This window comes from Lontra canadensis, unplaced genomic scaffold (assembly GCF_010015895.1).
Source record: "Lontra canadensis isolate GAN:19392208 unplaced genomic scaffold, GSC_riverotter_1.0 scaffold13, whole genome shotgun sequence".
NCBI lineage: Eukaryota > Metazoa > Chordata > Mammalia > Carnivora > Mustelidae > Lontra > Lontra canadensis.
Genome location: NW_022631007.1, coordinates 21,223,626 through 21,239,480, shown reverse-complemented (window position 1 = coordinate 21,239,480; position 15,855 = coordinate 21,223,626). Strand labels below are relative to the sequence as shown.

The 15,855-nt window shown below is 39.0% G+C and overlaps 1 protein-coding gene across 32 annotated transcripts in view; it reads left to right on the top strand.

Moving 5' to 3' along the window:
- The window catches only part of NEB (nebulin), a 202,116-nt gene that overhangs the window by 143,509 nt on the left and 42,752 nt on the right, over positions 1-15,855 (top strand). For all 32 annotated transcript variants that reach the window (XM_032857789.1, XM_032857787.1, XM_032857780.1 and 29 more), the window contains 8 exons: positions 160-258; positions 607-717; positions 9,733-9,837; positions 10,468-10,572; positions 11,031-11,135; positions 13,645-13,749; positions 13,908-14,012; positions 14,650-14,754. In XM_032857789.1, the coding sequence (XP_032713680.1) occupies positions 160-258; positions 607-717; positions 9,733-9,837; positions 10,468-10,572; positions 11,031-11,135; positions 13,645-13,749; positions 13,908-14,012; positions 14,650-14,754 (840 nt within the window). The remainder of the gene's footprint in view (positions 1-159; positions 259-606; positions 718-9,732; positions 9,838-10,467; positions 10,573-11,030; positions 11,136-13,644; positions 13,750-13,907; positions 14,013-14,649; positions 14,755-15,855) is intronic.

The window sequence follows — 15,855 nt, the reverse complement described above, 5'->3', positions numbered from 1 at the left end:
AAACCTGTGATTCATTTGGGTGCACACAAACTAAGAATACAGAGTGAGTGTGTTCAACCAGAAAGAAAACTTTCAGTATAAAAGTGTCACTACTCTGTCTTATTTGTTCCTGGTTTATAGTTACTCATGGCCAGCTGTATTTCTGTTTCTGCCACGCAGATTAAATATAAAGAGGACTTACAGATCCTCAGGGGACTGGGCTGCTTCCTGTATGACACTCCCGACATGGTCCGCTCCCGGCACCTGCGCAAACTCTGGGTGAGTGCACACCTTCACAGCACATAGCTATCTCCGCACAGCTTCCATATATCCTGTCACCAGCTGCAAGGTGCTGGACAGAAAATCTTTGCCTTCTGCTACTTTTAAGAGGAAGTTTACCATTAACCGATTTGAACCATTCGTGACTCACCTAAACTGTTATGTGCCTCTGTGAAAGCTGATGAACTCAGTGAAATGACAGTCATCTTTGTTGGGATGGGAAGACCTCCAGGGTACATGAAAGCCCTGCTCAAGTTGCACGTGCCAGCCGCATGAAAGATAGTGTGTGACCGTGGCATGCAATTCCTTAAATGATCAATTAACTTGTATTTCTGTTGTGTTTTTAAGTCTAACTACCTGTACACCGATAAGGCAAGGAAGATGCGAGACAAGTACAAAGTGGTGCTTGACACTCCGGAATACAGAAAAGTGCAGGAACTGAAGACACATCTGAGCGAGGTAAGAATGCTGAACCTGTCACTATGAGTGACTTGTTCCTCTGGTGACTATTTTTCAGGCCACCACACTCAGCAAAAAATCTCCCCTCTGCCTTTAATTACAGAGTGCCTCCCATATGTAAGCAAGTAAAACTTGACCTCATTTTACCTCCGTTTACTTATTTTGTCCCCTTTTGATAAGATGAGGATATCAGTATTTGACTGCCTGTGACTAGAACTGCTGAGAGTTGACACGATTTTATAAATTGGACAGGCCTTCTGTCTTACGCTATTGTTGCAGTCTCCAAACTGAATTTATTTCAAAACTTTCTAATCCCTGCTATCAGAAACCCTAATCATGGCAACGCCATGGAAAAGTCTTCTAATGGATCCCTGCTCCATGACCTACTCAACAAATTCTAGACTACTTTGTTTCATTTTCAGTTGGCCCCGAGGCTTCTGATTTATTGCAACTAATTATGTATAGATCTCGTGCTCTCATCTACACTCTTGGTTCCTTTTGAGAGGTGGACCCCACATTGTTTAGATGTGTATCCCGTAGTGCCTTGGCTATGATAGATGTCCATGTTTGCTAGTGACTCCATGTGCTTTGTAAAGGTAGGGGTATTCCACAAATGTAAATGGTCTTTCTTATTTTAGGTGAGTTGGCCATTCTCATCAGACTTCACCAAGCTGACCCACACACTGGCTGTCAGGCCACTTCATTGATTCCCCATTTTCAGTGTTTCTAATGGATGCTGATTAGGAATCACTTATGCCCTTAGACTTAGAGACGTCCTGGCAAACCAAGTGTCCTCACTGGGGGGTGCGCAGCTTCCTAAACTCCTAGTGAGCTAGAGGCAGAGGATGATTAGTTCTTTAGCTTTTACAAATGATACATTGAGCTCCTTTGCTTTGCTGGAAGCCTACCTATATTTCTTCAGCTCTTAGCCAGGAATGCTTATGTTCTCCCTTAGCAAAGTTTTGCTTCTCCACACTGGTTGTGTATCAGAATCTCCTGGGAAATATTTCTTACCTATCCTGACTAGACTCCGACTCCCCAGCCTCACACCAGACCTTCTGATTCTCTCTGTCTGGGCATCTGCATGCTTTTAGCTGCTCCAGAATGATTCTAACATGCAGCCAGTGTTGGAAACCACTGCTTTAAGTATCACAGCTGTCCTCCAAGTGCCACATAATAAAACATCATATGGCAACTTAACGTGCTTATTGGTATCTCCAAAATACCTTTTTTTGGGTGTTTGGATTCAGAATTATCTAAAACTTTTAATTTCTCCTTTTCCCAGTTCCTATTGGGATTCTGTATGTCTTATGCATGTACACTGAGGGAAAAGAATAGCTATTCAGTAATTCATTTTTTCCCACACTTGCCTCACTGGAAGAATGACGTGAGCTTCATAAAATATTGATCCACTTCTATTTTTTTTTTTTTTAAAGATTTTGAGAAAGATTGGTATTCATTCTTTGAATGTTTGGTGGAACTCACCAGTGAGGTCTTCTGATCTTGGACTTTTATTTGTTGGGAGATTTTTTTTTTTTTTTAAGATTTTATTTATTTGACAGACAGAGATCACAGTAGGCAGAGAGGCAGGCAGAGAGAGAGGAGAAAGCAGGCTCCCCAAGGAGCGGAGAGCCTGATGTGGGGCTCGATCCCAGGTCCCTGGGGTCATGACCTGAGCCAAAGGCAGAGGCTTTAACCCACTGAGCCACCCAGGAGCCCCTGTTGGGAGATTTTTAATTATTGATTCTATCTCCTTACTAGTAATTGGTCTGTTCCGATTTTCTCTTTCATCATGATTCAGCATTGGCATGTTGTATAGTTCCAGGAATTTATCCATTTCTTCTTGATTGTCCAATTTATTTAGCACATAATTGTTTATAGTAATCTCTTTGATACTTTGTATTTCTGTGGTATCAGTTATAACATGTCTTTTCTGATTTCTTTTTAATTTTGAAGATATTTTATTCAAAATTCTCCATCTAGGAGAAAAGACATATATCAATATTTATACATGCTTTAATAACTTATTTCACTGTACAACTTGCATTCTGTATCACAGTACAATAAACCAGCAAAGAAAATAATCAGTACTCCTTAATATCATCTCACCTAGAAAGCACTGAGTAAGGGGTACAACAAGGTGCTATCTGTAATTCTTTCATGACTAAGCCACAGAGGGCCAGTCATCCATTTTATTCTGATTTTGAGTTCTCTCTTTTTCTTGGTGAGTCTAGCTAAAGGTTTGTTAATTTTATCTTTTCAAAGAACCAGCTCTTTCATTGACCTTTCCTATTACATTTTTTGTTTGTATTTTATTTTTTTCTTCCCTGATTTTATTTTCTTCTTTCTACTAACTTTGGGCTTCATTTGTCCTTTCTTTTTCAAGTTCCTTGAAATGTAAAGTTAGGTTGTTTATTTGTGACATTTTTTTGTTTCTTGAGGTAAGCATTGTTATGAACTTTCCCCTTAGAACTGTATCCCATAATTTTTGGAATGTTACATTTTCATTTGTCTCAAGATTTTTAAAATTTCTCTTGATTTCTTTTTTGGCCCATTGTTGTTCAGTATCATGCTACTTAATCTCTACCTATTTGTGAATTTCCCAACTTTCTTCATGTAATTAACTTCTAGTTTTGTCCCATTGTGGTTTGAAAAGATGCATGATATGATTTTAATCTTTTAAAATTTATTGAGGCTAGTTTTGTGGCCTAACATGCAATCTATTTAAGAAATTGTTCTATGCACTTGGAAAGAATATGTATTCTGTTGCTTTTAGATAGAATGTTCTGTAAATATCTGGTCTACTCTATCATTTAAGGCCAGTGTTTCCATATTGATTTTCTGTCTGGATAATCTATGCATTGATGGAAGTGGGGTATTAAAGTCCCCAACTATTTTTTTTTTTTTTAAAGATTTTATTTATTTATTTGAAACAGAGAGAGAGAGATCACAAGTATGCAGAGAGGCAGGCATAGAGAAAGAGGAGAAAGCAGGCTCCCCGCTGAGCAGAGAGCCCGACGCGGGCCTCGATCCCAGGACCCTGAGATCATGACCCGAGCTGAAGGCAGAGGCTTAACCCACTGAGCCACCCAGGCGCCCCCCAACTATTATTGTATTGCTATTTCTCTGTTTAGGTCTGCTGATAATTGCTTTATATATCTAGGTGCTCCTCTGTTGGGTGCATATTTACAAATATTATATCTTGTTTATCTTGTTATAGTTTTGTTAGATTGGCCCCTTTATCATTATGTAATACCCATTTTTGTTTCTGATTAGTCTTTAAAGTCTGTTTAGTCTCATACAAATATAGCTACTTCACCTTTATTTTGGTTTCCATTTGCATGGAGCATCTTTTTCTATGCCTTCATTTTCAGTCTCTGTGTGTCCTTACATATAACAGGAGTTTCTTATAAGCAGTATATAGATAGGTCTTATTTTTTATTTTATGTTCTTTTAAGATTTAGTCATCTATTTTAGAGAGAGAAAGAGCACAGGCATGAGTGGGAGGGGCAGGGGGAGAAGGGAGAATCTCAAGCAGACTCCATGCTAAGGATGAAGCCTGACAGGGCTTGATATCACAACCCCAAGATCATGACCTGAGCTGAAACCAAGAGTCAGACAATTAGCCAACTGTGCCACCTAGGTGTCTCAGTAGGTTTGGTTTTAATCCATTTGGCCACTCTGTGTCTTATGATGGGAGAATTTAGTCCATTTACATATAGATTAATTATTAATATGTACATGTTTACTGTCTTTTTATTAATTGTTCTCTGGCTGTTTTTGTAGTCCCTCTCTCTTCCTTTCTTCTTTTGCTCTCTTTGTGGTTTGATGATTCCTTTTAATGATATGCTTATATTTCTTTCTTTTCATCTTTTGTATATTTCTGTCAGTTTTTGCTTTATGGTTACCATGAAGCAACTTGTAACAACTGGTATTTATAATAGTCTGTTTTAAGTTGATAACAGCCTAAGTTTGATACTATTGTAAAGCTCAACATTACTCCCTCTGCCATGTTTTATGTTTTTAATGTCGCATTTTACATGTTTTTATCTTATGTATTTCCTACCTAAATGTAATCATTTTACATTTTTACAGTGTCTTTTAACCTTCATGCCAGTGATTAATTCACTACCTTTACCATATATATACACCTTTCCAGTGAGATTTATTATCGCTAATTAGAACCCTTTCTTTTCAGCTTAAAAAAATCTTTTTAACTTCTCTTATAAGGCTTCTTTAATGATGATGAACTCCTTTAGCTTTTGCTTATCTAAAAAACTCTATCTCTCCTTCACTTCTGAAAGAGAAGTTTGCCAAGTAGAGTAGCCTTGGTCAGAAGTTTTTTTTCTTTTAGCACTTGGAATATATTTTGCCACTCCCTCTGGTGTGCAGTTTCTGCTGAAAAATCTGCTGATACTCTTATGGGGGGGTTAATGTATATAACAGGTTTTTTCTTGCTGCTTTTAATAATTTCTTCTTGTCTTTAACTTCTGACATTTTAATTATCATGTGTCTTGTTTTGGGTTTCTCTGGGTTCCTCTAATTTGGAATTCTCTGGGTTTCCTGGATCTGGATGTCTGTTTTCTTCCCCAGGTTAGGGAAATTAATATTTCAGCCATTATTTTCTCAAGTAAGATTTCTATTCCTTTCTCTCTTTTCCTTTTGGAAGCCCTGTGATTCAAATGTTAGTGTATCTGATGCTGTCCCACAAGTCCCTAAGGCTATCTTCACTTCTTTTTTATTCTTTTCTCTTTTTGCTGCTCTGGTTAGGTGAGCTCCACTGTCTTGTCTTCAGGTTGACTGATCCTTTCTTCTGCTTTATCTAGTCTGCTGTTGAAACCCTCGAATGTATTTTTCAGTTCAGTTATTGTATTCTTCAGCTCTGTAACTTCTATTTGATACTTTCTTTTATTTTCCATCTTTTTGTTGGCATTCTCACTGTGTTCATTCTTATTTGCAGTTTGGTGAGCATCTTTATGAGTGTTAAGTTAAACTCTTTATCAAGTAAATGAGCTCCATTTTATTAAGGTTTTTTCTGAGTTTTATCTCGTTCTTTCATTGGGAACATATTCCTCTTCCTTCATTTTTCTTGACTGTCTGTGTTAATTTATATACAATAAGTGAAACAACCACCTTTCCCAGTCTTGAAGGAAGGCCTCACGTAGGAGGTGAAACTTGTTGTTCAACCCTGTCTCAATTCTTAGTTGTCTCTTGAAACTTTATGCTTGTGTAAGTATCCTATTATATTTTTAATAGTTCCGGGTAGTTGAAGATGTGCCAAGACTGTGCAGTGTCCCAGAGGGGAGGATCTCAGCACCTAGATTTAGGCGGGCTGGAAGCCAAACCCTCAGGCATCAGCTTTTAAATGTATGCAAATACATACAATCCTAAGGGACTACAAGCATAAACCCTACGAAACCAGCAAGCTGGAGCAAGGCAAAGGTAGAGCATCTACCTTTGTAGATAGCATCTACATCTTTGTTCCTTGTTAGCAGTTCTATAGGGCACTAAATATGTGTCATACCTAAAGCCTATAACTCAGGCCAAAATTCCAGGACAAGCAAAGAGGTGTCCTTCACAGAAAGACCTTGGGGTGGTTACCTACCAAGAACTGTCTTTCTAATTGCTATAGTCCTGTGGGATCCAGAAATATGAGCCTTCCAGGCTATCAGTGCCAGGTACTCAAGGGGTATCCCCAGGTTGGCAGCTGCAAAAATCAGGCACCAGGTGTGTAAAAAGCTTCCCTCCAGGAGATACTGGCACTCAAAGGCATAGTAGAGGGTAAGGATGAAGATAATAAATGACCTCTAAGTTCTCTCAAAAGTATTTTAGTCAGCCCAAGATGCATTTTTAATCAAAAGCCTGCCCCTCAAGCTGCAGTTATGATGATGAGCTAACAAGTCTCCTTTACAGAAAGACTGAGCTCCTGGGTCTGTTGTCTCTTGCTATGCCCTGGGGATAGTAGCTACTTAAGAACTCTTTCCCTATTGGTTACAGTCCTGTGGGACCCACAAGAGTAAGCCCTACCAGCCACTAGAGCTAGATGACATAGAAGTGTCTTCTGGCTGGAGTTGCAAAAATCAGACTCCCAGACAAGACTATGAGCTCCTTTCTGGGTGACCTTTGTTATAACAGTCTCATGGCACCAGGAACACAAGCTCTCCTGACCTTCACAGCCGAGTGACCAAGAGATGTCCTGTAGGTGGCAGCCACATATATCAGAAGGAACAAAATCTTGCCATTTGCACAACTTGAATGGACCTCAAGGGCATTATGCAAAGTGAAATAAGTCAGAGAAAGATAAATATATGACCTTTCTTATATTTGGAACCTAATACACACACACACACACACACACGTGTGTGTGTGTGTGTGTGTATATGGTGATTGCCATAGATGGGAAATAATGGGTGGGAGAAATTTAGTTTATTTAGTTTAAATAAATTCTAACAAATACTGATCAGAGTCACTTTTCTGGATTCAGAAAGTCTTTGGTAGAACCTGTAAATCTGTTTTAATAAGGACTTTTGGGTTTTTTTCGGATCAGGAAAGTTTGGAAAACACTGTTTTAGTAAAAAGTTTGATGGCAAAAGGAAGGTAGAGTTCTCAACTTTTGAATTGCTTTTGAGTTGTATAGATTCTTGACTTTTATACTTCGTAGTACTAGCAATCAGGAATGTTGTCCCAGGAAACATAAACTGGGAGGTATGAGGGATGGGCTAGATGGGTGGTGGGTAGTAAAGAGGGCGCTTGATGTGATGAGCACTGGGTCTTTTACATTAGTGATGAATCACTGACTTCTACTCCAGAAACCTATATATTGCACTCCATGTCAGCTAACTATGACTTAAATTTTAAAAGATAAAGAAGCATTAACAATGCATACCTAAGTATGGGGGAAATATAATATGAAGAAAATTATAGAAATGGTATGGGAGAGTTGGGTTTTAGTCCCAGATTTACTTCCACTTTGTTGTGTGACCTTGTATAATTCATATATTCAATACCCCAATTTCCTGAGCTAGAAAATTAGAGTAGATGATTCAGGGTCCTTTTAACCATAAGATTCTATGAATTTGTTGACTTGCTTTATTTGAAATTTAGCCCAGAAGAAATAGTAAGTTTTTATTTAGTTTATCTCTTTTCTTTCAGAAGTAACAGAAAAAACAGCCCCAAGCAAATGAGCTGTATTTTGTTTCAACTCGTGCTTGTATATAATTTATATTTAAAGAAATAGATATGCACCTTCATATGTATATACATATTATTTATCTCCTATATTTTATCTGTTCAACAGGCATTTATATTGATAATTAGAATTTATTTGCTAACCATTTGTACTTCCTAGTTTGCCTCATTGTATGAAACTCCGTCAACATTTATCAAAGGACTACTGTTTTTCACATCTTTTATCCAAGCACAAGGTGAAAAAAGAATGATAGAGCCGAGCCCCTGCATTCCATTGGCCCATATCTGTGAAGAGAAACAAACATCAGTATGATGAATTATATCACATAGGAATAATCAAGACAGTGAGGACTCTGCTTTCCAGGCAGATAAGAGGAGGAAGAACATTCTAAGCAGAAAGAGCAGTATATGAAAATGGCCATAATGAGTTCTTAGAATTGGAAACAGTTTCAATTAGCAGAAAGGGAGTGTGCAAGAATGTTGAGAAGTGAGGCTAGAAACATAGGATAGAAGCCAGCTCATGAAGTCCAATATCTTCATATTGGACTTGATGAAAAATTACTGAAGAACTATTTCTGAGCATTAAGGTATGATTAGATCTGAGCTTTAAGAATGTCACCTTCTCAGACTTGGGAAAGATAAATGAGCCATGCAGAGTGATCCAATGGAGGACCTAGGAAGGTTTTTTAGGAGCATCTTGAGAATGATACAGGAGGAAGAGAAGAAATGATACAGGAGGCCAAGCTAGGGCAGTCTGTGAGAAAGGAGAAGGTGGATTGGACTTAAAAGCTATCACAAAGTCAGGAGCCCAGAATTCATGACCATTTGTTATGGGAATGAGGGAGAAGTCTAGGATGACTCCTCAAGTTTCTGGCCTGCATGCCTGGGAGAGTGAGGAGTCATTTAGCAAAGTAGACAAAATAGGGAAAAAAACAGATTTGGGCTGGAGATGGACATAATACAGAGAATTCTGCAATGAACATGGTAAGTTCAGAACATTGTTGAAAATTTTGGTCTGACTTAGGAGAGTTGGTGATTGAGTCATACGAACAGATGAAGTTACCCAAGGAGAAGTATGGGGTGAAAGAGGCCAACCCTGACTCCAGCCAGTGGCAGCCTTTGGAGGACAGAACCATAGAAGGAAGCTGAGGAGTGCCTAGAAAGATAGGAGGCCATGTAGGGGAGAGTGCAAGAATGGGAGGCAGAGGAGGACGTTTTTCAGGAATGAAACTGCTGAGCAGTTTCAGTTGCTACAGAGAACAATTCTTGTATCTGGCAGTCGTAAAGTTTTTGGTAGCCTTTGAGAGTGACTTCATTGGCGTGGCTGGGTAGAAGCCAAACTGTTGCCTGGAGAAATTAACCAAAAGAGAGGAAAAAAAAGAAATACATAGTCTGCTTGGCTATGAAAGGTAGAAACAAGGTCATTGGTAGAGATTGGAAAAGGCTTAGTGAAGGAAAGGACTGGAATTTATTTGCAGATGAAAGGAGAAGGCTGGAGAAATGAGAAGGTTGAAGATGTCAAGAGGGGGGCGAGAATAGTTGCTGGCACAGGCTCCTAGAACAGGGCAGGTGAGAACAGGACCGAGAATGCAGTAGGAGGCTGGAATCTTGGGCCAGCTACAGAATGTCTCTTATTTTGATACAAGGAAAAAAGAAAAAGAGGGCTCAGAAGGTAAATAAATTATTGGTTTATTGAGCAGAAACCGAGCCTGTTGCAGTGGGGTGGGCCTTGGTTTCTTTATAAAGTAAGCACTAAAGGCATCTCTCAGCAGAGAACACAATGTGTTGATGAAGCAGAAATAATGGTAATGACTATTTTATGTACAGCTGGTGTACAGAGCTGCAGGCAAAAAGCAGAAGTCAATCTTCACCTCAGTTCCCGACACTCCTGATCTTTTAAGAGCCAAGCGAGGGCAGAAGCTTCAGAGTCAGGTGAGACTCATAAACAGAGACTCCTAAACCCCCAGCACTGACATGGGGGGTGGGTGTTGCCTGTGGCTTCCCACTCCGGCTCAGTAACAGACTCTCATGCTTGGTTGTCCTTGATGCAGCCTCATGGCCCTTATTTTCTAGCAGTTTTCTTTGGGGCCATCAGAACTGTGGTTGTGTTGTACATAAACAAGCTATATCATGTCTGTTTTTTAAGTTGTGTGTACAACTTTCCTCATTGGATAAATGGTCTGTGGACCAAACTGCTTGATTCGTGCTGTAGGACCTATCTATCATTCATGATAAAAGAAACCACATTTTATGCATGTGGTGGTGGGGTGGCAGGAGTGTTGAGGGCTTTGTCAGAATCCAGTCATTCTTCCATAACATTCTTTGCCACATGGTTTTAGATCAGGCGGCACTCAACAGTAAGGGTGTTAGGTAACTGGTGTATGTATCCTGTTTCCAAATGTGGAACACAGAAAGAAGCAAACGAACAGAAATACAGGAAAAACTAGAACAAGTGGACTTGGCCCTCCCATTGAATAGTTAGAAATGAATGAAAATGACTGAATACTAAATAGTACATGTTTTATGTTTCTAACATCTGATCCCTATTCTCTAATCATTTAGTATCTGTATGTTGAACTTGCCACCAAAGAGAGACCCCATCATCATGCTGGAAACCAGACCAAAGCCTTGAAGCATGCTAAAGATGTAAAGGACCTGGTCAGTGAGGTAAGTTGAGAATTTGGCACCAAGGTGCACTGGGTTAAAGAAAAAAATCTTGGGACACCTGGGTCGCTCACTTGGTTAAACAGCCAGCTCTTGATTTCAGCTCAGACCATGATCTCAGGGTCGTGGGATTGGGTCTCGCATCGGGCTCCCCACTCAGCAGGGAATCTGCTTAAAATTCTCTCCGTCCCTCTTCCCCTGCTCCTCCCTGCTCATGCTCTCTGTCTCTTAGAATAAATAAATCATTAAAAAAAAAAGGTTCCTTAAAACCTTCCCTTGCTGCCTCTGATCAGAGAGCTAATTTCTGTAATTACGCTCAGCAGCATCAAAACACAGAAGATAAAGCTATTATCAGGCCCAATATATCATGGCCCTAGGTTGGATCTATGATGTGACTGTGAATTGGGAGGGATGAAAACACTTAAACTTAAGTTTGTCTCTTTTCTGCCTTTATTTCTTAGAAAAAGTACAAGATTCAATATGAAAAAATGAAGGACAAGTACACCCCTGTTCCAGACACGCCAATCCTCATCAGAGCCAAGAAAGCTTACTGGAATGCCAGTGATGTATGTGTCCTTTTCTTCTTTCTTCTATTGTGATAGGGACAGCTGAGGTTGTGGTACCTAAGATACAGAAGATATTACAGTCCTCCATAGTTCAAAGACCTGGTCCACAACATGGATCATGAGAACAACAACAGCACTTGAAGCAACAAAAGGCACAAACAGAATCAGGCACAGTAGCGAAGAATACTGCTGCAAGAGTCTAAAAGCATATTGTTTTTCTTGTTGACCTTCTTAGCAAATAGTGACCCTTTCTTATAATTCTTTGGTGGCATTTGCTAGGGATACTTGACAAATAATTGTTACTTATACATAAAGTCATGGTCTTGGAGTCAGCCAAACATGGTTCAAATCCCATTGCTGTCACTTGCCCGCTATATGATTCTATATAATTTAATTTCTCTAAGACTCTGTTTTCTGGTATGTGGAATGAGGATAAGAATTGTGATAATGAAGTTAGACAAAACAAGATAATGTACATAACATTCCTGACATGGTGCCGGGCTCTTAGTTAACATGCAGAGAAAGGTTGTTCCCTTTCTTCTCTTGACCACCTCAGTCATGAGAATGACACATTTGTTAGAATTAGGAAGGACAGATTTTCATTTCCCATACTACATGAACAAGGACAAGACTGGCTTTCAATGGTAATGAGATAATCTGTTAATAAAGATATGAAATTAACTTAGGGTAGATAACCAGTTCTTATCAGTTTCATTTCTCAGAGCCCACCTGCAGGTGCGTGGCGTGCATTAACAGAACCAGAATCCCTGTAGGACTGGGCATATGGGGGCTTAAACTCAGCCCAAAGCTCAAGCAACCCCATAACCCCTCAACTTAAGAATATTGCTCTAGGATTTCAGGGCATCTTAAAGTCATTACGGTGATCTCTAAACAGAAATATGAAAGGGCACCGCAAAACTGAAACAGTGTCTCAGTTCCGTAATTTTGTCAGTGGTTTTCATTTGGAGCAGACAGGAGTCTGCTACTTGAATGAGCACTTTGTCCCCTGAAGCTATGAGATATCATAGATTCCTCCCCTGGTGTATAGTGGCATGAGATCCAACAGCCTGATATAAACGGGCTGAGCACATAGTGCCGGCATCTCCTGACACATCCAAGGTTGTTAGCACACTCTTCACTAAATGTAAAATGCCCATGGGTGCTGCTCAGGGCTACAGCATACCAACATATTAGGGCACTGGTTCTACACTCTCGGGGTCCAGGAACAGATCATTTGGCTTAAAATATAAACTGAGAAACTTGTAAACGACTCTCAAAATCTGTCCCCTAGGATATTTGAGTCTTGTGACATCCCCATCTTTATCACTTCAAGGTTACTGTTGAATATTAATTTGAACCAAGCCTACTCTGTTACCACCCTCTCTGGGAGTGGTCACCCAATAAAGTTGGCACCTAGGGCTCATGACGCCCCAATGGACAGCCCCACCCCTAGGCCTTTCTCAGACCAGTGCTGATAACTCTAACCTTTAAAATAGTCGGATGTGGGGCACCTGGGTGGCTCAGTGGGTTAAAGCCTCTGCCTTCGGCTCAGGTCATGATCCTAGGGTCCTGGGATCGAGCCCCGCATCGGGCTCTCTGCTCAGCGGGAAGCCCTCTCTCTCTCTCTGCCTGCCTCTCTGTCTACTTGTGATCTCTGTCTGTCAAATAAATAAATAAAATCTTTAAAAAAAAAAAATAGTCGGATGTAACAAGGGTATATCTGGCATTGAGTTTGGCTTTTCTACACTGGCGATTCCCCCAAAATAGAGCTAAGCAATTTTATGAGATTATTCATGTGAAAATGTAAATTAAAATGTCAGACAAAAGACACCTTTAATTATGTATTTGTTCAGCTACCCCAAAAGACTTGAGGTTGAAAACAGACTGCTCAGAGAAGAACTCATCTTGTGGAAACAGGGTGAATCTTCTGTGATAGTCTTAGGTTAAGGTCAGAGATGTTATCTCTTGAACTACCACAGAGATCAAGATTATAAAACAAAGTTTCAGGACTGCCTCCTGGAGAAGGCATTTTGATACTGGGAGTTGGAAACTAAATCTTTCTCCTCTTTCCATGTTCATTAGTACATCTTGGGCTCAACAAAGTTGTTTCCTTTTTTCTCCTCCCAATTAGTTTTTTTGTTTGTTTGCTTGTTTTAGATTTAAATAAACTTCTTATTTTAAGTAGTCTTAGATTTACAGAACAGTTGCAATGATAGGACAGACTTCCCATATACCCTATATGCTTTTTCCCCTATTGTTAATACATTACCATGGGACATTTGTCACAATGAGTGAATCCATACTGATGCATCATTATTAAACTCTATTCAGATTTCACTGGTTTTCTCCTAATGTCCTTCTCTTCCAGGATGTGAAAATGAGCTTTTTAATCTCTCTAAATTTATTCATGGGAAAACCTAAGAGAAAACTCAAGAGAGTTCAAGCTTAAAAGAACTCAATTATTTAACATGGTGGTTTTTCACAATCTGTGTGCTTTTTCTCTTTCCAGCTACGCTACAAAGAAACATTTGAAAAGACCAAAGGAAAATACCACACTGTGAAGGATGCTCTGGACATTGTTTATCATCGTAAAGTCACAGATGACATTAGTAAAGTATGTCCCTGCATATTTCTACTTTGTTGGGCTTAATAATCTACTATCTTTTTTTTTTTAAAGTATTCTCCCTTTCTTAAAACTCTCTAGAGAAATGTAGACTTTTTTATATGAAAGCTGGGTAAGACTTTATAGCTGTCTTTGTGTTTTTACCACAGGTAAAATACAAGGAAAACTACATGAGTCAGTTGGGAATCTGGTTGTCCATTCCTGATCGCCCAGATCATTTCCACCACCGGGCAGTCACTGATGCAGTCAGTGATGTGAGTCTCAAAACTTTCTGTTTTTACATATGAATTCATACTCCCATGTGACTTACAAAATCAAACACTGCATAGAAACTGATAAAACACTTGGCCAGATTTCAGATCTATATGTGGATATTTAAATCTTAAAACTCACTGCTACATAACTGAGCTTTAACTTGAGAGAGAGAAAAATATATTCAAATTTATAAACTTAATTTTTCTTCTAAATGGATGATATCCTATTACAGGACTGAAAGTGATCTACTTTGTCTAGCAAATAGGCTAGTTTTGATCATTTGGAGAGACCACTTCATGAAAAAATGAAGACACATAACAATGCTCATTTTAGAATTTTCAGCTCTCTCTGAAAATATAGCTACTGAGCTAATATACTTTCTAGGAAAACATGCCTGTCAAATTTGAATTGGTTTAATTAGTATTAAAAATTAAAATTTCCATATATGACACAACAGTATACCATAAAATGAGCAGAAATCAGTATTACTGAAAACTTCTCTTAAGTAATTGTTTCAATACTTTAGTATTCCGTATGCTTCAGCAGTCAGAGCTTCTATTTGTTCTACTTGGATTGATCCTAGCCTACTACTGTTCAGAGATGGGTTCTTAAAATTCTGTGATGTTCTTCTCCCAGGTAAAATATAAAGAAGATTTGACCTGGCTAAAGGGCATTGGTTGCTATGCCTATGACACCCCTGACTTCACTCTGGCTGAAAAGAACAAGACTCTCTACAGCAAGGTATGTCTACTCAAGGATAAGAATCACCTGCATTGGGGCACCTGGGTGGCTCAGTGAGTTAAAGCCTCTGCCTTTGGCTCAGGTCATGATCCCAGGGTCCTGGGATCCAGCCCCACATCGGGCTCTCTGCTCAGCGGGGAGCCTGCTTCCCTTCCTCTCTCTCTGCCTGCCTCTCTGCCTACTTGTGATCTCTGTCAAATAAATAAAATCTTTTAAAAAAAAAATTAAAAAAAAAAATCACCTGCATTTAACATATTCCGGTGCCCACAGAGAGAATTAGTGCTGAAGCAGTAGTTTTCCGTATGTCTCTCTCTATCCTAGTTTCTAGACCCTGTAGCTGCAGTACGTACTGAATTGTTCACTCTGCTTAGGAAGTTTCTTAGTACTGATCTCACGGACTATAGTCATTATTTATTTATATCATTTATTTGAATTTAATGAAAAGCCATCTTAGTATAACTTCTCATGGCTCTTCCAGAATTTCCTTCCTATTACTGTGTCTCTGGATGACTTACTTTGTTAGAGTTGCTATGCTAACAAATACAAAGTGGGATGATTTTAATCCACAAACTTGATGTGTGACTTGAGGCAAATAACTTTGTTTTTCTGGCCTCTTTTTCCTATTTCCTATTTCCAAAATAAAGCACTTGGGTTAGCTTCCTTTGAGTTCTAAAATATAGGAGTCAACAATTTTTTCTAAAAGTGCCAGATAGTAAATATTTTAAACTTTGTGGACAACATTCATTCTGTCACATAGTATTTGTTACAGTCCCCTAAAATTGTTAAAAAACATTCATAGTTCATAGGGTCATTTCAAAAAAGATGGTAGTTTAGATGTTAGCTCACCTCTGGTTTAAAGTTTTATGATTATCTAATTAATTACTGGAAAATTATTTCAAACTAATGGATTAAAAGTGCTTTCGAGTTCACATAGAATAAAATAATAACCCTTATATAGAAACAAAGAAGGGTCTGATTTATGTTTTTGCCTAATGCGGCAGATAGATTGAGTTGACATCTGTTCAATAAAGGGTGTGTTGTGAGGCTAGTTTTTAGGTATCCATCTGGGTATACGTTTCATTGCCTTAGGAGGCAAAGTGT